The sequence below is a fragment of the Aethalodelphis obliquidens genome, unplaced genomic scaffold (genome assembly GCF_003676395.1).
Source record: "Aethalodelphis obliquidens isolate GAN/ISIS:26980383/991018 unplaced genomic scaffold, ASM367639v1 scaffold20, whole genome shotgun sequence".
Taxonomy (NCBI): Eukaryota; Metazoa; Chordata; class Mammalia; order Artiodactyla; family Delphinidae; genus Aethalodelphis; species Aethalodelphis obliquidens.
The window spans coordinates 9,559,283-9,586,033 of NW_020837964.1; the positions used below are offsets into that span (position 1 = coordinate 9,559,283).

The 26,751-nt window shown below is 42.8% G+C and overlaps 1 protein-coding gene across 4 annotated transcripts in view; it reads right to left on the reverse strand.

Moving 5' to 3' along the window:
* Positions 1-26,751, reverse strand: part of WWOX (WW domain containing oxidoreductase) — a 983,470-nt gene that overhangs the window by 684,454 nt on the left and 272,265 nt on the right. For 3 of the 4 annotated variants that reach the window (XM_027119876.1, XM_027119878.1, XM_027119877.1), the window contains exons 7-8: positions 13,178-13,363; positions 7,490-7,754 (exon numbers count right to left, since the gene is read on the reverse strand). In XM_027119876.1, coding sequence (XP_026975677.1) covers positions 7,490-7,754; positions 13,178-13,363 — 451 coding nt within the window. The remainder of the gene's footprint in view (positions 1-7,489; positions 7,755-13,177; positions 13,364-26,751) is intronic. The other variant, XM_027119879.1, reaches the window with a different exon arrangement.

Genomic DNA, 26,751 nt, shown 5'->3' on the forward strand with positions numbered 1-26,751 from the left:
GGGAACAAAGGCCCAACCAGACTTAAAACACAGAAAGGCAAGGCAGAGAAAAATACAGCCATGAAGAGCCCTGGCCTCACAAAGCCAACCATACTTTCCTCCTCCTCTTTGTTTTCAACAAGAAAGGGGGACTCTTTCCTCAAAGCTAAGGGGTACTTACACAGGCCGCCAGGAGGGCTTACGTTATGCACTGTGGGTCCAGGCCTGGTCACCATTCCGTATGTTGTCCAGCTCTTCCTCGGGGTTGTATATGGTTTTTTCATGCCTAATATTCACAGGGAAAATTAGATCTTCTGTGACAGACACGGGGCTGTCATTAGGGGAATGGGTATTTCCAAGCAATGGGAAGTAACACAGCCCTTTCCTTGTTTGAAAAAATGATGATGATAAAAACATGTTTACTGCACATCTAGCCTACTCTGAATGCTATACACTCATGATCTTCTGCTCTCAACGCACGTCAACGAGAGCAACGCCAGTGAGTGTTTACTGAACATCTAGCACATGGATGCTACACATTCATGGTCCCGTTCAATTCTCAACACGAGCCCATACACACGGATGTTAGCCAGGGCTTGAAATGTGCCCGAGAGTTAGTGTGGGACGGAGCTGGGGTTGGATCTGAGAGCTGCCCGGCTCTAAAGTGTTTCTTTCCCACGCCTTGCTGTTCTCCTTCCGCATCTTCTCTCCATACTCACACCACTGGGTGGATCCCTCGTGTCTCCCCTGACCAGGGGTTCAGGGGTGGGGGGCTGGGTTCTGACCCCATGGACCAGCTGTGTGACTCTGGGGGCAGGGGATCCCCCTAGCCTCATCCGTTTCTGTACCTACACATTCTGAACTGCAATCCCCTGCCCACCTCAGAGAGACTCATGAAAAAGAATGGATTCAAGATTGTCCTTCATTAAGCACCTAACTGTCTTTCGTTTATTTATTTACAAGTATTTACTGAGCACGTACCTTATGGACCAGGGATACAGCAGTGTGAAGGCAAAAACAGCACTTTCAAGACGGACACTAAACACAAAACTACGGGAGTTGTTTCTCTAAATTGCATTTCTGTTAAACGTTACGAAGGACAAATTCTGGGGTCCTTCATTCATTCCCCGGCACATATAGATGGAGCGTTATGACACGTCAGACAGTATCACACGATAAGCACTGACTCTTATGAGAGCACAGAATGGAGGGTCCTGACCAAGGCTTCATCTAAGGAGGCTTCCTTGAAGTGTGATGTTTGCGTTGAGTTTTGAAGGGTGAGCATAAAGTAAGTAAGCAGGGAGGGAAAGGTGCGCTCTAGACTGAAGGGCAGTGCACTTCAGCAACCTGGAGAAGGAAGGAGAATGGCGCCAGAAGTGGCTTGAGGTAAAGCTGGGTGAGTGGAAGGGGACCAGATAAGGCCAGGTGCCTCCCATTTAATTCGTACTTGCTTTCACAATGACCCTGTAACATAGACAGCATTCCCATTAGACAGATGAGCAAGCTCTAGGTACACCTGTTCAATAGGGCCTGCTCAAAAGCCATTATCCTACCCTTTTTCCTTGCCATCAGATCTTGCCTCCCACCCCGGAAACACAAAATGCCAAAATGCACTCTTCCAGCCTCCCTTGTACCCAGGATCTGGACGGGTGGCTCAATCCTGGCCAGTGGGAGCTGAGAAGTCTACGAGGGAGGACAGTTTTGAGACAGAATGTTCTCCTCCTTGACAAAGGAGGAAGGCATGCAAAGAGGGGCCTCATCCCTCCCACCCTTACTTCAGAGTTTATCACACAGGATGCAATGGTTGGCGTTGCTGCAGCCATCTTATAATCATGAGGAAAAAGCCAAGACAATCACAGCGGAGCTGCCTAAATATTAGCTCAAGAAGCCCCTGGCTGCCTAGGGACTTATGGATATATGAGAAAAACAAACCTCTGATACGCCAACCACTTTTAACTGGGTGCTGAGTCACAGTCCAAAACATCTAAACTGATGATAGAAAATGAGCCTGAGAGAGGGTGAATCGTTTCAAAATTATACAACTAAAAAAAAGAGGGGAAACCTGAATTTTGAACACATGCCTAATGATTCTAAATCCTATGCGCTTTCTCATTCGACCATATCCCTTAGACTTCAAATTGGGCAAACACTGCAAACCTTAAAGCTCCGGACAGAATTGAGAGATGATGAATAAAACCAATGCTAATGATAATCCTGGAAAGTAACAAGAATGTTTGAGGCTGTGGGGATGTGGCTTCAGCGAGGGGAAGAAGCCACCGTGGAGGCGGGGGGGCGGGGTTTGCAGAAAAGCCCACGTGTGGCCCAACCACAGAGAGGTCCTAGGAGTCTGGTTTTCTAACATATCTGGCCTGGCAAGGGCGAGGCAGCCAGAGAATTCAACCCTCACTCAGGAGTCTCAAAATATTTACATCAGTGAAGAATATGCTGAAATTTCCACTTTGAAAATTCTATTTCCTCCTCCCAACGCAGAAAAAGGCCCCCGCTTTTCTACTCCAATGTAACAATAAAGATTCAGACAGGGAGTTTTGTCCTTGATAGTATCCAGAGTGTAGTCAGCTGCAGGTATTTCATGGGGAGGGGTGGGGGGGAGTATTTTTCTAAAATACTAATTTAAAGAACAAATCAACATCTATTATCTCCTTCATTATGTTTTAAATTGTACGACTATAAATCACCCTGCAGCGGGTTATTCAAGGGCAGAATTACCAGGCTTGGCTTTCCCGAAGGTTAGAAGAACGACACCGTGTGCTTTTTCTAGCTATAATTTATAACTTTGCAACAGAACCAGCATCGCAGGCCCATCCATTAGCAGGGTAGCTGCGCATCTGTTAAAACTCAGCACAATGACTGGCTTTGCGCGGCCCCAGGAAACGTAACCCAATCGTTTCAGAAGTTCGACAAACTTGAGCCGTTGTTATTTTTTTTTTAATGTGAAACGATTTGAAAACGCGGTTCCCTAAAACATCTGCTAAGCTCTTGCTACCCTAACACATGATACTCTTTCTACCGTTACCTGCCATGGCAAACATCTGGTTGCACAAAACACGCTAAGAGGCACGTGAGGGGGCTCAGCTTCAAATTTACATACTGATAGCAAAAGGCTGGCGTGGACCTAGGAACTTGAGCTAAGACGTTGTTTACCAGCACTTCAAGCGTATGCGGGGGAGAAAACGGGGAGAGGGTTCATGTCATGAAGGTGCTTTCGAACATTTTAAAAAGGAGACACAACCACAGGACTGGATCAATGTGGCAGCAGCGGTGGTATATTTGACAAAGAAAATGAACTTGGACAAGTAGCTGGCAGAGGGTCTGCCAGCTGATATTTCATTTTCTTGAACAAGTTGGCTAAGTTCCCTATGCGTTTTAACTGCAAAATAAGGGGAGTGATTCTAACGTCAAACTGCTGTAAGCAATAAATGAAGACATATATGCTGATACGTAAAGCACCACAATGCCTGGCCTTACCTGCCAAGCTGCATCTTACTTGGGGGTATGGCAACAATAGCAAATAGACAGACCCACCTTTAAAAATCTCACAGATCACCAGATAACACAATATGCCTGATTTTGTGAAATAAGCCCCAGAGGGTAATACGTATGTATGAATACGTTACATACACTAACATACAACATATATTAGTGCATCAATATGCAAAATGTAATTTTAGAGTATTTAAATAAAAAGCAAGCTAGAGAGATGGGAAAATAAGCAAATGACACACATAAGATGGATGTCACTTCATAACTAGAAAGCTTCCAGCAAAGTTTAGTTTTTCCTTGAAGATGTTGCACAAGCAGCTAAGGAACCCTGCATCATTTTTAAAACAATACTTAAGACAATCCTATTCCCATTTTTATCTATTACTTTAATTTTATTATAAATTGGAGGGAAGAGGGAAAAACGCTTTTCCCTCCGAAACCCCCATATACCTGTCCTGACCTCTGTACCACAAGAGGAAGAAGTGTCAGAGACACGGCTCCACCAGTAGGGGTCACTGTGCTGAGAATTAATCCCTAAGAGTTTCTCATTAGTGATTATTATACTGCAGGCGGGCAAAATGGAAAAATTAATTAATTTCAAAGTGATAATGCATTTACAGCAACAATTAGAAATGTATAACTGTAAAAGGGCAACATTTAAAAGACAGATTACATTTAATAAAGTTGCACAAGAATATCCAATTGTAAAATTACTGATCTGCCACAATATTCCTTAAAGAGGCACTTAAAATAGCCTGACTCCACGAAGGGTGACCTAATTACGGTAACTAAAATCACCGCAGTCACAGCAAGTCACAGCAAATAAAAAAGGGACATTTATATTAGAATACTGCTGTTTAATACCTCAGGGAGCCGGCTACAGTGGAGAAGGCAGGCAGGGCTCCCGGGCACAAGGCTGGCTGTGTTTCTAGTTTCCTTGACCTTGCGCGATGGAATGCACACTCCAGCAGCCCTCAAGTCAAAAGGAAAATGCTTTGTCTGAAGTGCAAGGCAGAAAGGGCAAAGATGAAGCACAAACAGAACACTAGCCATTGGGAGATGGGAACCCTGAATCTATGCTCAGGTTCTCCATGAGCATTTAGGATCCAACTCCTACCCGGGGTGGGAATGGGGATGCAACCACATGGCTGAGGTCCAAAAACATGTTTGCATTAAAATGGCAGAAGTGCGCCCTTCATCCACAAAACAACGTCTTGTCGCGATGGAAGCAATGCCAAGCCCTGTATGGAAGGACAGAACATGAGGCTGGATCTGTAGTTCAGTCTGTCCTACCAGTGAAACAGTAGATCCCAGGTCTATACTGGTACAGAGTTCTGTCCCACATACAGAGTTCTACATTTTCGTCAAAGAGAAGTGACTGGCCGTGCGTTTGACAAGTCCAGGGCTCCCGTTCCATCTCTTTACGAACCTCAGTCGTACGGAACTCTGGGGTCTAAGAAACCCCACCAAATACCTAAATGTATAAAGATACGACAGACCGTGAATCCATTACTGTCAATCCTCATGCCAACCTTTATCACCATTTTGGTTACGAGGGAACAAGCTCAGAAGGGTCAAGTGTCTTGCCCAAGCTCTCCCAACTCCAAGGGTAAGAGCTGGGGCTTGACCATCAGGATCCTAAGCAAGAGAGTCAGTAGGTCCACTGTCTCAGGCAGCAGCCTTCTCACACTTGCCACCACCAGGAAGTCATGTCAAATCCCTTTTCTAACACAGGCTAAGGGTTTACGTCCCCTGCCCTTTTATGGAACACTCCACCACTGCCAATACAACTTAACCAAATCTGGGGGGTCTTTTGGTGACGTCTCCACTTTTCTCTAAACCTTCTCAAGGGTTATCTGCTCATTTTCCCAAACCCCCCTCTCACCCAGGGCCACAGCCAGCAGGTCTTGTTTTATATGTTGCCCACGACTGCTCCCAGCGGGCACTTTCCCGCTGCGAGCACTGGGGACCAGGCTGGGGGGTGGCCGAAGCCTCTGTACACCGGCTGGTGAAGGAGGAGGAAAGAGCCACTGAGGCTGGGCATTGGGCACCACTGAGACCAGATCCCGGTGTGGTGCACATTCAGTGGGGAGCTTCTCCTAACTTCCTGCGCTGCCCAGCTGTATGGTGACACTCCTGTCTCAGTTTCCAACTCCACGCTCTTGTCTTCCCGTTGGCTTGAGTCCCGACTATAGTTACCAGCCAAACAGCAATATTCTGTGATCCCAACGCAGTTGCCTGCCTGACATAATTTGCTGGCGCTTTCAGAAATCCTCGTTACGTCCAAGGAGCAGACAATCCAGCCTGACTCGGCTAAACACGTTTATGTGCTGTGTTCATGTTAACTATTAGACAATGATCCCCTCCCCAAGAAACAACCATTCACTCCACCTTTTACTTTCCCAGAACTAGTCTTCTTCTTCCTTCCCACCTGCCCTTGTGCAGGGTTTTTAAGCCCTGTGGTCCCATCGCAGAGTAAGAGTGGCTACCATTTTCTATCAACAAGCCCTCATCCACTGGAGACCACACCCAATGGGGACATGGTTTCACCACCCGCCATCACAGTCCTTGTAGTCACAGCCCCGCGATGATTGGGCTGTTGGTCTTGAAGGTACAGGGCCAGCAGAAAATGAGAAAGGATGCTGTCCACTCCTCACCCCCTGCATAAACTTGAACAACTCATCCATGGTACTGTCAATGGCACTGACACCAGTCCAGGCCCATATTCTCCCTTATCATCTCTACTGAAGGACCTAACTTAAGACAACGAGCGGAAATCATGGTCAAAGATGTCCTCGTGGAGAACCTACTCTCACGCAATCATGGACAGCCTGCCGATGGGGAAGCTTCAGAATCCTGGGACACACACGCTTTCTCGTTTTCCACCGGCCTTGGCCTTGGAGAACTGCTCTCCAGAGACTCTCCCACTTCTGTTCTTTAAGTATTCACCTCTTGGATTAAGTCTATTTGCTTTGCATAACAACCATCTGGTTGATGAAGATTAAAAAAGCACGCACTTACTTTCTCCTAGGCAGGTCAAAAGATTTTCCTTGCAGTTTTAAAAGCCATCCACAAACATGAAGCTCAATGAGGGTGGGTGGGAAGGGCTGCAGGAGAAGGCAGCAGACTGTATTCAGAGGCTATGGGATCATTTGCCCAGAACATCAGAGGTCAATGACTTGACTTTTGTTACTCCTAAAAGCCAAGGTGTTTCTGAGGATTACATGGTAGGTTTGCTTAACTGGAACACTGGTGTCCACTAAATAGGAAAACATTTTTTAAAGGCCTGTGTTTTAGAAAAGTACCATAAACCAAATATGTTGTATAAAAATGTGCATTCTTCATTCTAATGACTTCCTCCTCAAACTTCTTTCAGGGAAGAAGTCTCCAGATACAGTTGTTACAGGACCATCAAAAACAGCAAGAACTTCACACTTACCTTTGCGAACATGTCCAAATCTAACCACAGTCGTGTGATTCACCCAAAAGGACTTACCTTTGGGGAAGTAAAGAATAAAGTGCACCTGTAGCCCAACAAAAGGATTCTCCAGGAAAGGTTTACACCCATTAAAAGAAGAATTTAGAACAACAGATACAGATTCTCAATGGAAACAAAGGAATCACATCTGCTAATAATTCAAAAGGCATGAATCCATGTCATTCACCTACTAACACAAAACACAGTTTTGAAGGACTGTGCTTACTGAACCAAAACAAAATCACATCGAAAGCAAACAGATCATCTCCATGAAGACGTTCAGCCACATATTAACACAATACTGAAAGAGCGCATCTTCTCTCTGGCCCTCCAAGACACCTCTAGAGAAACAGGTGCAATCCAAAGCCCACTGAAATGTGTCCAAGAGTCCTAAAGCCTGATGCTGTGATGATCAAAACCAGACTCATCCTCACAAGAGGTGAGAGGCGCAGAAAGCACGTGTGCCTGGGTTTCTCTAGGACCCTTTCCGTAAAGGCGCACTGGAGGTGTCTGCGGCGGCAGTTCACTTACCATGGACTTAGTGAAGGGTCTGGCCAAGGTGAAGAGCAGCGTGTACACCCACCAGCCTCGATGCAGGGAGGAGTACATCATGTTCCCGGGGTGCACCGCGTTCGACGTGACCCCACGCGGGGACAGGCGGCGGTGGAGTTCGCTGGAGAAGAGGATGTTACAGAGTTTGGACCGGTTGTAAGCCAGCATGGCCCAGTAGTCATTTTTCGATGGAGAAAGGCGGCTGAAGTCTAGTTTTCCAGAGGAATCATTAATATCTGTAAATCTTAAACAAACAAACCAACAAAAAGATATGAAACGGCCAGTCTCTGACTTCTTATATAGCGTTGTGTTTTTATTAGAAATCTGAGAAAAACTATGCAGAGATGATTGAAAACTCAATTGGGCAAACATCGAAACAAAGTCTCCTTAAAAATAGACAATGGGGATTTCACAATATAAACCATCGGGGTCCAAAGGCACACTTAATAAAGGCCCAAACTCATAAATGCAGCGGTCTTCACATGCTGAAGTCCCACTCCACCACCCCTGCCTCTAACATATATTTTTCAAAACCTTCAACAGGAAGTTCAAGGATAATTAAATTAAATGGAAAAACATCTTAAATAAAGGGCTGCTGCTTTTGGAAGCAGAAAGATATCGCATTCCTAACCTTTGACAGGGCTTCCCTGGGTTATTTTAGCCAATGCTTGCGTCCTGTATTATTTTCATTTGAGCATCCAAGTAAATATAGATGAGCCTTGCTGCCTCCAAGACTCTTTTGCAGATTAAAAATTAATGATTATAAAGGGGTTATAACCTTGGTGAGGTGCCACCAATAGTCTTCAACGTTTAAAAGATAAACGTAAACAAAGCCAAAAGAAGTTCTGGCAGAGTCGACCGTTTTTAAGTATATCCATGCCATGGACACACACAAATCAAAGCAAGTAGTTGATGTTTTATAATTGGGTCTGACGGAGTCGTTAAACACCAGCTGTTTGTTTCTTTCCTTTCTTTCTTTCTTTTTTTTTTAAAAAATAACAACAAAGTAGTGACTTCCCTAAAAAGCAAAAAAAAAAAAAAAAAAAAGATCATAACAGAAGGGATTTTCTAGACGACAGTCTCATCTTCATTAAGGACCCCTTGGAGTCTGCTTCATTAACTCTGGGCATTTGCCCCGAGTAATAAGGGAGCACAACAAGGGCACTGGAGACAACCACTGTGGAAAAGGAAAGCAAAAGGTAAAACGAAAATGATGGAATAATCTGGTTGTTGCTTAAAGGAGCAGTTCAGATGGAGCTATGACCAAGAAGAGAATCCCAGGGGCAGACGGAATTCATGTCTTAATGGAAATTAAATACCCCTTCTCCAGGACTCAGTCAGTGACATCCCATTTCCGGTGTTAAATCACCTTGCCGAGCCGAAGTCATCAACAAAGAGACGCTGGCGTGGATAAGGCAGTGAGACTCCGAAAGGAATCACCGCTGCCTGTTTCCAAGTCCCCAGACCACAGGAAGAGCCCAGACTTCCGAGCTTAATCCTCTGAGGCAGTGAAACTTAGCGGGAAATTTGAAAATTTATGGGAGCCTTTTTCTGGTTGTCATAACGACTGCCGGCGGGGGCCGCGGACAGGAGATGTCCTGCCACGCACTCGGAGCCTTGCTCAAGGAAGATGGCCCCACTGGACATTCAGGCAGATGAAAGCCTGTGTGTAATTATCTGAGCCTAGAGCCGAGCTGTGCTTTACACAGATGCACAGTTGTAACAGCCGCTGAATTTCCAGGAGCAGCATGCCACAACCATGTAAATGAGGAATGAGCGCGCTTTGGAATTTTATGGGATTGGGTGGCGGGGAGGTGAGGCTTGACCTGAGGCTGGTGGCATTTGAGGCTGCAATGGCGCACACCAGTTAACAATCCACGTGTGCGAGGATCCCAACGGAGGGCTGGGCTCTCTGATAACTTACCTTCCCTGAAGTCCCGCCCAAGCACTGACATGCTGGAACACATGCTCTTTTGCTTCACATTCACTTTTTTCCTTACATTACATACAGGTAAGCTAGTGCACTGAATTATAACATAGGTATGCAGGGAAGTTATATTATTCATATTTCTTAATTTTATTTCAAAACAGTAATAAGGTGTTACAGAAGAGTTGTCACCAAAAAAAATAAGGACTGTTGAGTTGAGGATGCCATGATCTAAGGTATGGCCCAGAAGTTCTACCTGCTCTGAGTAGAAAAGAGCATCCAGGATTTAGACAGCATCTAACAGGTACGGGACGAAGGTAGCATCCTTCACTCACTCTTCTTTCCGCTTTCATCGGCTTTCTTGGCATCCTTTGTTTAGCCCAATCCAGCTCAGGTGTCACTTCTTCCAGGAAGCTCTCCCTAACTAACTCTTCCACTGCTTGCTGTCACGGTGATTTCTAGGGTGGCAGTGAGGGACAGACTGAAAGAAGCCACGCAAGGTAGATGGAAATTAAGTATCCACTTTCTGGGACCTGGTCCACGCTCTTCCTGTTGTTCAAGGACCTGCCACCCTGCAATGTCAGCAACAAAGCAAATCAGGCCACGTCTGTACCTTGTGCCTCTGTCCTTCCACACAGACGGCAAGTCATTGGCTCATTTGCTTCCAGCCCTAGACTGTGAGTTCTCGGGAGGTGAGCTCCTTGAATGTTGCCTATGACACACAGTAGGGCCTAAATACGGGATTAGAGAACTGAAGTTCGATCGCGGGTTTGGAATTCCAAACTAAGAGCCAAGTTTCCTTTATTACAAAAAGCTTTGTTTTGAGCTTTGCTCAAAAGGAAAATCTTCCCATTCTGTTCAGAGGCTTTATGTCCTTCATGAACACCTGCATGCAGCACTTTCTAATGTTTAGAAGGATTTCCCTGCTTTGGCTTTTAAGGACAATGCAGAAGTATCTCATGCCCTGGGGAACACTGGGTAGACTCAACCGCTAAGAGAAGGTATTCATTCCTAGTCCCCAACCTAGAAACAAGGCGAAAACAACAACAAAATCCACCGTGATGAGAAATGAGATGGAACCAGGTTGAAAGCAGGTTTCGAGATGGAGAAACAGCTACTAAACAGGAGGCCCGCCCTCTGCAAACAGCCCTCCCCCATAAGTGGACCCCTGAGTTCCTGACCTGCTGAGCTCCTGAGCGGCACACTCATTTTTAAGGCCTGATTAGCTGGTATTGACAGTCCTCCAGGGAGGAGAGAGGGTGGGCGAGCTTTCCGATTCCTCTGAGCCGGGGCCCGCTTCCTGAAAAATGACCGCGTTCACCTCTCACAGCTCAAGAGGCAGCAAAACAAATCTACAAAAGCTGCCTACCCTGTTTTCAAGTTGAAAAATTGACAAAGCTAAACAATAACGTCTTAATAGAGTTATCCTCCTACCAGGACACTCGAATGTTAGCATTTGCTCTCTGGACGTTAACATCTGCTGTTTGAGAGGACCTCTATCTTGTATTTCTCTATATACTGCTCCTTTATTTTTTTCTTTTAAACTGAGGATTTTTAAATAACCCAACTAAAATAATTAGGCTGGATTCTATGTAGACAAAAGCTAGTATGTTCAAAGAATAGGACTGAATTTGCATCAGAGGCTGCGTGTGTGTGTGTGTATGTGTGTGTGTGCCAACTTGGCACTCAACACAGCTGCAGCCATTTACAGCCCTTCAGCCAGCACTCCACTCTTTTCATTCCATTTTAATTGTTATCTGAAAAATTTTTTCACAGCAAGGAAGTTCTCATTTTCATATGATGGATTTCAATTCACTTGCTCCGGTTCCAGATAAGTAACTAAAATACAGGGAAGACTCGGGGAGGCTAATAAATATTTTGCCTTGGGGCAGTCTGCTATAATATTTTCTGCAAACATCGGACTTCATTTTTCCCCTAACAGGGGGTCCTGACTCCAACGAAGAGATTCCGCCAAGGTTTATGGAGGTAATTAGATATCAACCCTTCCGTTTTACGACATGGTTTAGGGCTCTGGGTCCTTGAGCAGCAAGTGAGTGCTCTCCCAGGACTGCCCGCCCAGTATTCACACGGGCTCTGGGGTGCAACACAAGTGTAATAAACAAACCAGCTTGGGAGAATTAACATTTTGTACAAACACCCTTTAATGCGGGCAAGAGGTCATCGGGAAGTAGAAAACCAGTGCCTGTCGCCAGACAGGAGCGGGCCTGATAACACACACTTCAGGAAGACCTGGTCTGGAAACTACAATGGATCGAATTCAAGAGACCAGGGCCCTGCCTTCCGATCCATCTTTTAAATGAAATCAAGATTCAGATCTCCAAGGTAAGTGCGAATTACACTGCAGTTAAGGAGAGAACAAAGACGTCCCATGAAATACTTATTTGAGATCCAGATTTACAAAGGGAAGGAAGCAGCTGACAATTCCACAGAATCTCCCATTAAATACCAGCTCATTTAAACGTATCCCGTGGTGCCCTCCACATCTGGCAAACGACTGGGGCTGGCAGATTTATTTCCGGAGCTCTGTCCCCATCGCCCCTGCAGTAGCCTCCCTCATGCCTGAACAAGGCCACTCCACTTTCAGGAACCCGGTGTGATTTGCAAAGATAAGGATGTCCCGATTTTGTTACCACCTAATTACGAGATGTTTCATGTCTTTTAACGCAGGGGAGGATTATTACCGGCATTTTCCTTTCATTTCGGCCGTCATAAATTTCAAATGGTAAAAGTAAATCTATCTGCAGTGTGTCATTTCAACCATAAGCCCCTGTGTTTGGGAGTGATAAAGGGTTCAGACTAACCCTTGGCTGGTCTCTCTCTTCCAAGTCCCAGGGGTTACATTTTATGGAAGCACGATTTAAAAAAATAAGCTTCATTCTGGGTCACTAAAACATTTCAGGACTTAAGACGAAGAAGAGGGAGAAAAAAAACAGGCCCTTGCACATTATTTTTCTCCAGCTACTTTGGTAGGAGTGAAAGCTCCCAACCACACCAGGAAAATCTCCCTAACATGTATTAAATCTAGCCTCACCCGGCAAGTCCTTTATCTTCTCAGGGTACTTCTCTTTAGACAAAGTTGTTTATCCAGCTCTAGAAACAAAACATGCTGAAAATACGAGGAAATTTTCAACTGTCGTCTTCGTCGATTGAATATTCTCCTAATGGTAACAGAAAAGCAGCGCCATCTGATGTTTTAATTGAAATTTTGACCAAAAGAGTCGTGGCCAGATTTCTAATATGTTCTAACTACAGTACTTCCCTTTCTACAATTACACAGCTAGTGTCTGCATTGAATTCCCTAATTTCTCATTATAAAACAACTGGATTTCATCTTGCAGTTTTTAATTGCATTGTTTCTCCTGCTAGCATAACTGCACATTCTTCTTCGTGAGATGGTGAAGTTGGTGAATGACAAATCAATACAGGTCAGGAGTTCAGATTTAATCAATTATTATTCCATCTCAAAGCAATATCAATGAGGGACCTGAAGTATAGTTATAAAAACTATCTACCTTGCTGTCGACACTACCCCCAAATAATCACCCACCATCACGGGCACACACACAAAAAAAGACCTCGATAAATTCAGTAAGCCAGGTTGAGTACACACTTTCTGGAGCAGGACTAATGAAAATTATTTGCAAAAAGAGAGGCTGGGGGGACCATCAGCTGGTGTGAGGAAGCTGGTCACGTGAACAGAACGTCCAATTCTAACCCACCTATGGGACTCCGAGGAAACCACGACGACCCGGGCAGGGGCTGAGCGGCACAAGACGTCCTGGAGGAGCTGGACGAGGTAGAAGTGGCCCAGATGGTTCACCTGGAAGGTGGTCTCCAGGCCATCTTTCGTGAGGCTCCAGGGGAGAGCGAACACGGCTGCATTGCACACAAGCACGTGAAGTGACCTGAAAGAAAACATCCCACGTTGTACAGACAGAAACGCTCTAAAACCAAGGAGGATCCATGCTCCCCCCGGAATAACCAATTCTTCACTATCTTCAGGACTACAGACAGCTGGAAATGGGATGCCCTAGAAGGTCGCATCTGAGACCATTCTGCTCAGGAAGGGCTTGGATTCTAAGTGAGCAATTGTGCTGAGTTGCTGGGGACGAGGGGGTTCCTGGGATGCGGGACTTTCAGTGCCAAAACCGGGACCATACTGGGCAAACTGGGATGAGTTGGTCACCCAGGTTGGAACACAGGTTCTACCGCCTAGTTGAATCTGTGCTTCCTTAGCTCATTCAGTTCTCAGCTTCGTTATCTATAAAATCGAAACAGCCCTTAAAGTAAGACATAAGGAATAAAGGAGAAAGTGTGCTGTGAAAAAGCCAACACCAGAACCAGCACTTACTAGGTATTAAGTAAAACATATCAAGGTGGAAATGCTCTGACTAAAGAGATAGGCACAAACTGTTTGGATACATTCCTTTTAGAAGTCAAGTTAAATCTACATTTTAGAAGTCAGCTTGGGGAGAGTTAAGTGGAGGTCTGTCATATTTTCTCTTTGTTTGCACATATTTAATTTCATAATAAAAAATTTAAAAATAAAAGCCTTTCATGTGAATCAAAATCCTAAATCCTAATCAAGAAATTGTATTTGGAAGAAATCATCCTAAGGTACTAACGAGAACTGTATAAAGAAATATATTCAAGGCTATCCACAGTGTTTGTAATTGCAACATAACAGCAACACATTAGAAGTAAATTAAATGTACAACTGGGGAATCATTAAATGAATTGGAATATATGCATATGATAGAATACTATGCAGCCATTAAAATAACAAATCTATTGACTCTGTAAAGCATTCGTGTTTAAAAACAATATATAATATTGTATGATCACACACACACACACACACACATACACACACAATGCTAATGAAACATAGACAAAAATGTTAACAGTCATTGTCTCTAGGGGTGGATGGAACCCAAAGTGTCTTAAATTGTTTTCTTTCTGAGTTTATTCGTATTTATTTTTTCCATAATTAACATGTGCTGTCTTTATAATAAGAAAAAAATGCCATAAATAAATGCTTTGTAGGAAGAAAAAAAAGCGTTCCGGGGATTTAGTTAACACATGAAACGAGAGAAAAAGACACAGGGTACAGTTTTACGGGACCACTGATTTAAGAGATAAAAGTTCAGTGTTTTGTCCCAGATTCAAGCAAATCACCAAATCCTCTGAGTTTCTGATTCTTGCTTGTAAAATAAGGGGCTGGAAACCGATGGTGTTCAGATTCCACACCAATGGCATGGAATATGTGATATAGGAAATGAAATATTTCCTATCTTTCATTTTAAAAAACTTAGTGTTCTTTTCATAGAGACTTCTCATAGACCTATTACTATTGCAGCAATCTGATTTTGTTCCATCCTTATGGAAAACTGTAGGTGAAGAATCTTGAGTTTTTAGAAAACAAATACTGGTGTGCAATAAAGAAAAGCCTATCTAAAAACTAAAATAATCTGTTATCTAAATAAAGTTTAAAAAAAGGCAAAAATTTGCAATCGTATAAAGAATCCATATTTTCACTATGTAAACAGTGTTTACAAATCAACAAGAAAAACATATTCTGAGTCTAACAGAAATACTGACAATGATATTTTTTAAATTCATAAAACTTGATTATAAAATAACCAGCACAGAGGTAATGTGTTCAACTCCACCAGTAGCAAAAGTTAAAATGAGATATTTTCTGCCTATTAAATTAGCAAGTTATTTATATTATCATATGTTTATTACCTTGTATAAAGCTGGTAAGACTATATATTCCTACCCCATGGATAGTAAGTTGAAAACATTTATCATGAGAATTAGAAATATCCACATTATTTCACCTGGTAATCCTGTTTCCAAGTAGTGGGTTACACAGGGGGCGGTGCAAAGGGCAGCAGCTCATACCTCTAGGGAGGAATAGTTTATCACTGATAATGTTCAGAACTGCCACTGCATGATGACTGGTTTTTTTTTTAATAAATTGGTTTTTTTTTAAATAAATTCATTTATTTATTTATTTTTGGCTGCATTGGGTCATCGTTGCTGCACACTGGCTCTCTCCAGTTGCAGCAAGTGGGGACCACCCCTCACTGCGATGCACAGGCCTCTCATTGCGGGGGCTTCTCCTGCCGCGGGGCACGGGCTCTACGTGCGCAGGCCTCAGTAGCTGTGGCACGTGGGCTCAGTAGCTGTGGCTCGCAGCCTCCAGAGCACAGGCTCAGCACTTGTGGCGCACGGGCCCAGCTGCTCCGCGGCATATGGGATCCTCCCGGAGCAGGGCTCGAACCCGTGCCTCCTGCACTGGCAGGCGGATTTTCAACCACTGTGCCAGCAGGGAAGTCCTTATTATTGGTTTTGAATTTTCTACAAACAATGCTCCCCCATTTTGCCCGTGCCTGGGGCAGACTATCCCTACAGCCACCTGCTACCCCCTTGATATGCCACTGCTTCTGTAGGGGATTAAATGGTGAACCCAAAAAATAGGTCCACTAGGAACCTGTGAATGGGACCTTATTTGTTAAAAGCGTCTTTACAAATGTAATTAAGTTCAGGACCTTGAGAGGAGATCACGCTGGATTAAGGTAGAACTAAATCCAATTGACAAGTGTCCTTACAAAAGAAGAGAAGGGCAGAAGACACACAGAGAAGGCACTGTGAAGGCAGAGGCAGAGGCAGAGCCTGGAGAGGTGCATCTACAAACCAAGGGCTGTCAGAGTGCCCGCCTGCACCAGAAGCTAGTGAAGGGCGCCGAATGGACCCCTCCTCAGAAGGCACCAACCCTGCAGACGCCTTGATTTCAGACTTCTGGCCTCCAGAACTGTGACAGGCTGAATTTCTGTTGTTGTAAGCCACCAAATATGTGGTAATTTGTTACAGCAGCCCTAGCAAATTGATACAGTTTCCAAGATTCATTCCCACAGAGATCCTCAAAATTTACATAAAAGCTTATGCATAAGAATGAGTAATAATGATATATAAATGAGGTAGAATTATAAAATTGTATATGAACTAGAAGCAACTTAAAATCCAACAGAAGATAAATCAGCAAGGATTAAGTCAGAGGTTCCCCAATTTCTCAAATCAATTGAAAAAAGAGGAAATTAAGTGTTATGTGTGCGATTCATATCCCTTCCCAGCCACCACCCCCCCCCCATGAAAAAGACTTTTATATGTACAGTCAGCAAGACAGGAAATACAGAAAAATGTTAGCTCTGGATGTGCAGGATATCACTAGGTTGCTTAGTTCTTTTTTTTTTTTTTTACTGTTTTTGTTATTTTCCAAATTTTCTATGTAAGCATGGATTTCTTAAAAAATTACTCAGATGTAATTCACAAAGCATACAATTTACGCTTTTGAAAGTGTGCACTTCGCTGGTTTTTAATATGTTCACAATTATACAAGCATCATCACATTTTAATTTTACAACATTTTCATATCCCCCAAAACAAGCCCTGTATCCATTAATAGTCACTAACCACTCCCATCCGCCAGACACCATTAATCCGCTTTCTATTTTCTAGATCTGCCTATTCTGGATATGTCATATAAATGGAATCACACAACATGTGGTCTTCTCGTGAACAACTTTTCTCACTACACTTAACGTTTCCAAGGTTCATCCATGTTGCAGCACGTATCAGTACTTTGTTGCTTTCTGTGGCCAAAAGCTATTCCACTGCATGGATACGTCACATTTCATTTAACCATTTGCCAGCTGATGGACATTTCGTCTTTTTCCCACTTTTCGGCTATTAGAAATATTGCTGCAATGAATAGTCACTTACAAGTTATTATGGAGACATATGTTTTGATTTCTCTTGAGTATACAAGGAGAAGTGGAATTGCTGGGTCGTATGGTTAATTCTATGCTTAACGTTTTGAGGGACTGCCAGACGGTTTTCCAAAGTGTGGCTGTACCATTTTACATTTCTACCAGCAATGTATTATGATCCCAATTTCTCCACATTCTTGCCAGTATTTGTCATTAAATCTGTCTTGGGTTGTTTGTTTGTCTGTTTAATTGTATCCACCTTAGTGAGTATGAAGTGGCGCCTCATTGTGATTTTGATGTGCATTTCCCTAATGACTAATGATGTTGAGCATTAGTATTTATTGGCAATTTATGTATTTATTGGCAATTTGTATCTTTTCTTTGGAGAAACATCTACTGTCTGTTCAGATGCTGAGCCAATTTTTAAGTGAGGTAATTATCTTCTTATTATTGAATTATAAAAGTTCTTTATATATTTTGGATACAAGTCTGTTGTCAGATATACAATTTGCACCATCTCCCTCATTCTATAGATTGTCTTTTCACTTTCCTGACGGTAACATTTGCAACACAAAAGTGTTAAATTGTGATGAACTATAATTTATATATATATATATTTTTTTCCTTTGTCACTTGTGCTTGTATCTAAGAAAGCACTATCTAACCCAACATCGCAAAGATATATTCCTATCTTGCTTCTAAGTGGTTTATAGTTTTAGCTCTTACATTTAGGTCTAGGATCTATCTTGAGCTAATTCCTATGTATGGCGAACACAAGACATCTAAGTTCATTCTTTGGCATGTGGACATCCAATTGTTTTAGCATCATTTGTTGAAAAGACTGTTCTTTCCCCCAGTGAACTGTCTTGGCATTCTTGCTGAAAATCAACTGACCACCTGTAAGAGTTTATTTTTGGACTGTCGATTCTATTCTATTATCTACATGACTATGCTTATGCTATGACCACACAGTCTTCATTACTGAAGCTTTATAGTCAATTTTGAAATCGGGAAATGGGAGCCCTCAACTTTGTTCTCTTTGCGTCTATTGACATGATCCTTTTTTCCACTGATATGGTATATTACACTGATTAACATTCAAATGTTAAGCCAACCTTGAATTCTTTATATAAATTTCACTTAGCCACGGTATAAATTTCAATCCTTTTTATATATTGTTGCATTTGGTTTGCTAGAATAGTTTACAAGATATTTGCATCTATCTTCATAAGTGATACTGGTCTGAAGACTTCTTTTCTTGTGACGTCTTTATCTGGTTTTGGAATCACGGTAATACTGGCCTCAGAGAGTGAGTGGAGAAGTATTCCCTCTTCTATTTTTTGGAAGAGTTTGCAAAGGATTGATACTAATTCTTCTTTAAATGCTTGGTAGAAAGCATGAATTAATCTTTTAACTAGAAAAAAAGAAACCACTGTTTCTTCTAAAAAAGTATTTGTGCAAATCTCATTATCACTGGGCAATGGAAGTCTCATAGGGAAACTGTCTCATTCTTTCTGTTTTCTGATCTATTTCCAAATCATCACCTATCTAAAACCTAAAATGGTGATGTAGTTGGGGTCAGCTGAATATATGACTTACATATGGGCACCTTCCAGGTTGCATCTCAAATATTTGGTCCACCTTTTCAGAGTTGTTGATACTTCTTTTTTTTGAGTGTTAAATATGAGTTAAGCACTTATGAAGAGCTCTGTGTACATAAGAACTCTAGGTGACATGTTTTTTATCTCCATTTTATGTTCAGGAGAAAAAGCAATTAGAAGCAAACTTCCTATGGTCAGAGTAAGTATCAGCAACAGGTAAACTAGGGACTTCCTTCATGGTCCAGTGGTAAAGAATCCGCCTTCCCATGCAGAGGACACGGGTTCGATCCCTGGCTGGGGAACTAAGAGCCCACATGCCACAGAGCAACTAAGCCCGCACGTCTCAACTAGAGATCCCACGTGCCACCAACTACAGAGCCCACGCGCCACAACTAGAGAGAGAACACCCGCACACCACAACTAAAGAGAAGCCCATGGGCCACAATGAAGAACCCACGCATGCCACAACAGAAAAAGATCCCGCGCGCCGCAGGGAAGATCCTTCATGCCACAACGAAGACCCGATGCAGCCAAAAATATAATAAATAAATACATAAATATTTTTAAAAAAGAAACAGTGAAACTCCTTATCAAAAAAAGAAACAGGCGGAATAAATAAAGAAGAGAATAAATGAATAAGAACGACATATAACAAAATAAAATAAAAAGGTCCTCTGACTTCAAGGACACTACACAGTACCTTCTTTGTTAGATACGCTCCCTAGAATATGGCTAGAGTCAAGTGCTGAGAGAAACTCTAGCTCAGCCATGTTCTGATACTTACGTGTAAACTGAGGACAGCCGCCTGCACCCTACCCAAAGTCGTGACGGGCAAAGCCCCAGTATCTTGCTGGGTACCTGCCAGGCCTCAGTGGTTATTACTCCCTTTGTCTCTAGACCCTTCCTTTTTATCCACAAGAGAAGATAAAATTTTTCAAAGTTGGTTGTTTTCAGTGTTTCCCGACTTCTGAGACAGGCCGGGCGTGTGGAATGCTGGCTCCATCTCCTCAACAGCAGCTACCTTGACCCTTGCCACAGGCTGGGCGTGTGGCATGCTGGCTCCATCTCCTCAACAGCAGCTGCCTTGACCCTTGCCTGCCCACTGTCTCAAGGAACCGCAAACAGCATCCAGCAAAGAAACTCACTACACCTAACACCTCAGCCCGGAGGCATGAACCCACAGAGAATCTGGGAAGCCCTTTCCTCTTTCACCAAATTTTAATACGCTTCATTAATGTTCATTGCACAACACCAGAGGCAAAATACGTACCACGTACCTAAAGCTTGTCCCCTCTATTAATTAAAAACAGGCTTATGGAATATGAAAGTATAAAGTGCTAAACTTTTTTTTTTAATTGTAAAGACACTTAATTGGCTTGTACAAAAGGAAAAGAATTCCTTTTACCTCACTTTAATGAGGTTATTATTCAAATGGCATATTTTGTTCAGTTTTGACTAAAAGCCACTGCAATTCAAAAGGCTCTGAGATGATGAATATTTACAGAATATCAAAAGGAAAGTTCAAACTATAAAGACAGAATGGAAACAAAAATAGTATCGTTCCAATTCCAAAGCTGGTGCTATTGGTCAGCATTTTCAGGGACTGATTTTTCTTCTTCTTCTTCGATGGATTCTGGTCTGTAAAGGGGTAAGTGGGGACCCGACAGGTTGACCTTCTGTGGGTACAGAACTGGAGATTCCAATAGAGGGGGGTGTGCTTGTTCTCTGTGGTTCTGATACACCCATGGAGAAAGCCTCTATGCTTCTCTGTTGAGAGGACCCTGGGCATTCTCCGAGCCTGCTGGGGATGACGTTTGGAAAGGAGCGATCCCATCCTCCAGGGCTAACACATTCCTTGGACCAGAGGACAACTGTTCAGTGGTAAGGAGGGTGGAGTTCCAAAGATTCACCACTGGGTATGGCTGCCTGTCATCAACGGGAGTGACAATGGACCAAGGCTGCACCATGTGCTTGCAGGATCTTCGTTCCTCGGCCAGGGATTGAACCCGGGCCACAGCAGTGAAAGCTCAGAGGCCTAACTACGGGACCACCAGGGAATTCCCTAAACCAAGCTTTCTAGACACTGTAGCCATAAATGATACTTCCTACTGGAAACAGCAATGAACGGCGATAATAAATAGAAAGGGGGCTGAGCCCAAAGGCTGCCACTAACTGGCTTTAGATAGTTGATCTCCAAGTTTTCTTCTCGCTCCCCTCCTTTTTGTTTTAGGTATAAGTGACATAACACATTAAGTTGCGGGTGAGCATCCTTCAAGCGTGCCATCCATTGATTAATGGAACTGTTCTATATGTTGACTGTGGTTGAGTCCATGACTGTGTGTTACAACTCACAGAACCCTACGATTAAAAGCGTGAGTTTTACTGTATGTAAAATACACAGTAATAAAAAAAAAACAATAGTGTGCTGTGTGCTTCCAATGGCTCTGATCACATCCCTGGCATGAGTCATGTGTGTATGTGTATATCACTGCATCACGCGGGTCTCGGTCATATGCGTGTCTCTGGGGCACCTTGCAGAGTACCGAGCACCTGACAGGTGATTAGTACAAAACTGGGGAATCTAACTGAAAGCCCAGTACACTTGATGCCCAAGCTCCCTGGCATTCAGGTCCCTACCAAGGCACCAGGCTCCCAGGGATACCAACCCACCAAGGGCCAGGATCCCATCAGCATCCTTCACAAACACTCACTGCCAATACCAGGGGTGCTGTTGGGAAGGCTCACCAGGAACTGGCAACAACCCAACTCCGGGGCAGCTCATCTCAAGTGTGGACTGTAAATGGAACATCAGCTCCTGAGGGGCGGCCTCTCCCAGGAAGCCTGGTCTTCAATGCTGTCTGGGGCGTGGCCACTCCTACATTACATAACATTTTCTACCACAGGCCACAATCTGTATGGACAATTGTTATCTCTGCCAGTAGACAACAATCAACAGTCAAGAGGTCTTTGTTGCCAAGGTCTTGCACGCGTTAAGACGGAAGCCTTAGGTACACACCTGGTTGCATACATCTGAATCAATGCTACTTTCCCAATGACATCCGGTCTATAAACCATCCCATAGCCATAATTTACAATATATTATTACTTCAAAGATGGCAGCAGGAAGCGGGAAAAAGTGGATCTGTTTTAGCTGATCAAATAAAGAGTTACTTATGCTTTGGAGACAAGACCAGCCCACTGTGACTCAAGAAACCTAAGAATCAGATGTGTAATTTCAAACCTGAGAAATAAGCAGGCCATTTCAAAAGAGCTTGTGAAGAGCAGTAGGCACAATCACGGGGCTGAAGATCTGTAAACTGAATCGTAACACGCCCCCCCAAAATGAAGTGGACTCTTACAGCTTAAATAAACACCCAGCAGAACGTTAACACAATTGTGCCTTTGGGGGACTCTACTTCAGACACAGCAGCAGAATGAGCTAAGTGGAATGTTATGTAAAGGGAAATACTTTTCAATTCCTCCTTGAAACAGAATGGCACACCATCTGGGGCATTTCTCAAGTGAGCTGCAAGAATTCATACTATTTGGAAACACTCTGAAATTCAAGAGAAAGGAGCTGAGGACCCAAAGTCCCAAAAGCAACTGTTTTTTAGTCTGATCTGGTGTTCAGCTGTCCTTTTCTCCCAGAACAGAAAGAGGAAAAAAAATTATTATAGAATTCCAAGGTGGATCCCTGCTTCAATAACGAGTGCTGGTTTATCTCAAACTCCTCGATGGCAGCATAAAGGTGAACACAGTAATTCTCTTCTACAGCTACGCCAAGCCCAGTGAAGGTCCTTCACACTCCACCAAGTAATCCACGAAGACCTCAACTGCCCAAAATGTGGTGTTCATGCCCCTAGTAAAACTCAGGATGATTTTAGCTGGTACAGGGGCAAACTTCTAAAAAATGCTTATTTGCTGTGACATACAGAAAAAATATATAATGAGCTTCTCAAACTCACAATGATGATAACGATAAAAGGAAATTGTAATACCCACCTTGTTTGATAGTTCTGAGAATCAGAGAAAAATGTAAATTGCCCAGCACCAGCCATGAGAGAGAGGGCACCTGAAACCGGCTCTCTTCGTTTCTCATCTGCCTGTTTCCTGGACCATGGGCTACACTGTGGGGACATGACATCCATCAACAATGCAGAGATATGAAATATGTATATAATTGTCTCCCACATTTATAAAATACATATATAATGTTTCCCATGTCCTTACTCAATATCTCTGGCAGATGAGATCCGAACAAATACGCAAGGAAATAGAGCAAATAAAACAAGAGAAACATGAACACGTGGAATCAACAACAGCTCAAGGTGGGCAGTGACCACCCAGCTGCTGTGCTGCTAAATTTTAAAGGACCCATGTATTTCAAGAATGTGAGGGACACTGTCAAATATTAAAATATTAACCCAGAATGGATCCTGCTGTCAACATAACCTAGCCACACTATAGCCACACCTTTTTCTTTTTTAAGTTGGAAAAGAGAAAATAATCCAAGCCCATCAGCAGGAATAGAGCCGAGAGCTGGCTGTATCCCAGGAGACCACCAGGAATTTTTCATTTCATGCACCATTTACAACTTCTTATAGTGAACGCCAGAACGTCAGTACATACACTTAACAGAAAATGGCAACACTCTTGTTTTTATTTCCTTACAGGTTTGCCTCATGTCCATTATCTTGATTCTATTTTCTCATCCTAACACATGCAGTCCCTGCAGCAAGATCTCACCCTCACTGACTCTAAGTGGGGGGAAATGTAAAACAGGAATATACCCACAGTTTCTTCCAGGTGGGGTTTCTAGGAAAAATGCATCTATTTGATAATTATGCCACCAAAGGCACTTAATCCCACTGACACAATGCCTCAAATGCAGGTCTGACTCTTTGGTGTTCCAGCTCCTGTTGTTTCCATTTCTCTCTTGAACTTTCCACTTAGTACTTTACTGCCCTGTGTTTGGTTTCCTGGAATGGAATATTTAATAAAATGGACAATCAGTGATCAGCACAAGAGGGATGGGAGAGTGGAGGGAGTTAGAACAAATAATTTCAACTGCGCTCATAACCTAGTAACCTCACATGAACATAGCTCCCACCGACAGGGAAAATACAAAGGAACCAACGTCCCTCTTGGCAAATTCCCATTTGTTCATCTGACAAATGAATCGGTGGCTATGTCCTGAAGAAATTCACTTGGGATATGGAAGAAGTCTTGGGAGGCCAAATTGGAGGTCAGTAAACTCTAGAAGGGAACTCAGAGAATGTGAATATTATTCACATAAATGAAGAAGGGAAAAAGCTGGTAGATGGGGAGAGTTAGGGATGGTATTATTGATTTTTATTTTTTATATTGATTATTATTGAAGTATAGTTGATTTACAATGTTGTGTCAGCTTCTGATGAACAGCAAAGTGATTCAGTTATACATATTTATATACATTCCTTTTCATATTCTATTATGGTTTACTGTAGGATACTGAATATAGTTCCCCACGCTATGCAGTAGGACCTTGTTGTTTAGCTGTTTTACATACAGTAGTTTCTATCTGCTGATCCCAAATTCCTAATTTTTCACACCCCACCCCCTTTCCCCTTCAGTAACCATGAATTTGTTTTCTATGACTCTGTTTCTGTTTTGTAAATAAGTTCATTTGCATCATATTTTAGATTCCATGTACAAGTTATATCATATGGTATTTGCCTTTCTCTTTCTGACTTAACTTCACTTAATATGATTATCTCTAGGTCCATCCATGTTACTGCAAATGGCATCATTTCATTCTTTTTGATAGCTGAGTAGTATTTCAGTGTGTGTGTGTGTGTGTGTGTGTGTGTCTGTGTGTGTGTGTGTGTGTGTATGTTCCACATCTTTTTTTTTAACTTCTCATTTTCTACTGTCTCATGTCTTTCTTAAACATGTGAACTTCAGTACATATCCTATAAGGGTCAGTTTTGGTTTTTTTTTCCAAAACTTGTATTGAATTATCACACACACACACACACACACACACACACACAAATCCAAACACTGAGAAATCATGACTTTTCAGAAAATACATACACCGGTGTAACTGACACCCACATCTTCTTTGTCCATTCGTCTGTCGATGGACATTTAGGTTGCTTCCAAGTCTCGGCTATTGTAAATAGGGCTGCTATGAACACTGGGCTGCATGTATCTTTTCGAATTAAGAGTTTTGTCCGGGTATATGCCCAGGAGTGGGACTGCTGGATCATATGGCAACTCTGTTCTTAGTTTTTTAAAGAACCTCCATACTGTTCTCCACACTGGCTGCACCAATTAATATTCCCACCAACAGTGCAGGAGGGTTCCCTTTTCTCCACACCCTCTGCAACATTTGTTATTTGTAGACTTTTTAATGATGGCCATTCTGACCGTGGTGGTACCTCACTGCGGTTTTGATTTTCATTTCTCTAATAGTTAGCGATGTTGAGCATCTTTTCATGTACCTATTGGCCACCTGTATGACTTCTTTGGAGAAATGTCTCTTTAGGTCTTCTGCCCATTTTTTGATTGGGTTGTTTGTTTTTTTGTTACTGAGTTGTAAGAGCTGTTTGTATATTTTGGAGATTAAGCCATTTGCAAATATTTTCTCCCATTCCAAAGGATGTCTTTTCATTTTGTTTATGGTTTCCTTTGCTGTGTAAAAGCTTATAAGTTTGATTAGGTCCTATTTGTTTATTTTTGCTTTAATTTCTATTGCCTTGGGAGAATGACCTAAGAAAACATTGCTATGATTTATGTCAGAGAATGTTTTGCCTATGTTCTCTTCTAGGAGTTTTATGGTGTCATGTCTTATATTTAAGTCTTTAAGGGGATGGCATTATTTAGAGAAGAGGTTATTTTTCGCTACAACCCATAGTTTTACACACACAAAGTGGGGAAAGTCATAACAACAGACTAGAAACCTCTGAAGGGCTAAATCTGCATCTGGTTACCCCTGTGCTCCTACATCCAGCACCATGCCTGAACAGAAGAAGTGTGTTGAATTACCAAATCCCTAAGAATTAAATAAGGTACCACTGTGAAAGCTCTCTGCACCTTTGCTCACACCCGTTCACTGTCATTTGGTTTTTAAAGTATTGCATGCATACAGTTTGTACTTTCATTTTAAACCCAAAGAGTCTCTTTCTCATCATTAACCACCATGCAGTTGTTTATGTACCATTTGCCTAATTTTTGTCAAATTTATGGAACCCCTGTATTTTTTTTTTTTTTTTTTAATGCACTGGAAGCCAAATCACCTGTATTTCTCAGCCTCGTGCTTTGCCAAAACATGAGCAGTCAGTTGCTGCTCTGGTTTGGGATTTTTAAACTTGGTATGTGTTAAGATAAATGCAACGCTTGCCTGCGTCCATCTTATATATAAGGGTAAAATGTGAACTTCGCGGAACTCTGCTCTGTGGCTCACAGAGCTTGCGCAATGAGGCTGCTCTGTGGCTCACAGAGCTTGTGCAATGAGGCTGCCTGGCAGTGGGGGCGGGGGGGTAATTAAATGAATGGCCCATGTGGACTTACAAAACACACCCATTACGAAGAAATCAGAATTATCCAGGAAAATGAGGGAAGGACTAGAGCCGGCAGCAAGTCACTTGTTATGCCGACTAAGAACACATTTACCCTGACAACTGAAAACACTGTCTCCTCTCTCTATGATTTCCCTGTTGGAGGGTCCTAACGGCCACACCAAGCAATGTCTAATACGGGACCGTATGTACACGGGGTTCCTGGCATTTGTTGACAGTGCTTCTAGTAAAATAATACCTGGACATTCTCTCTAAGCAAAATGCATCCCTCCAAGCTTTTTACTCAGTTGATAAGTGGGGAAAATAAAGGCAATACAGAAATAACTAGCCTTTCTAGAAATACACTAGCATTGCT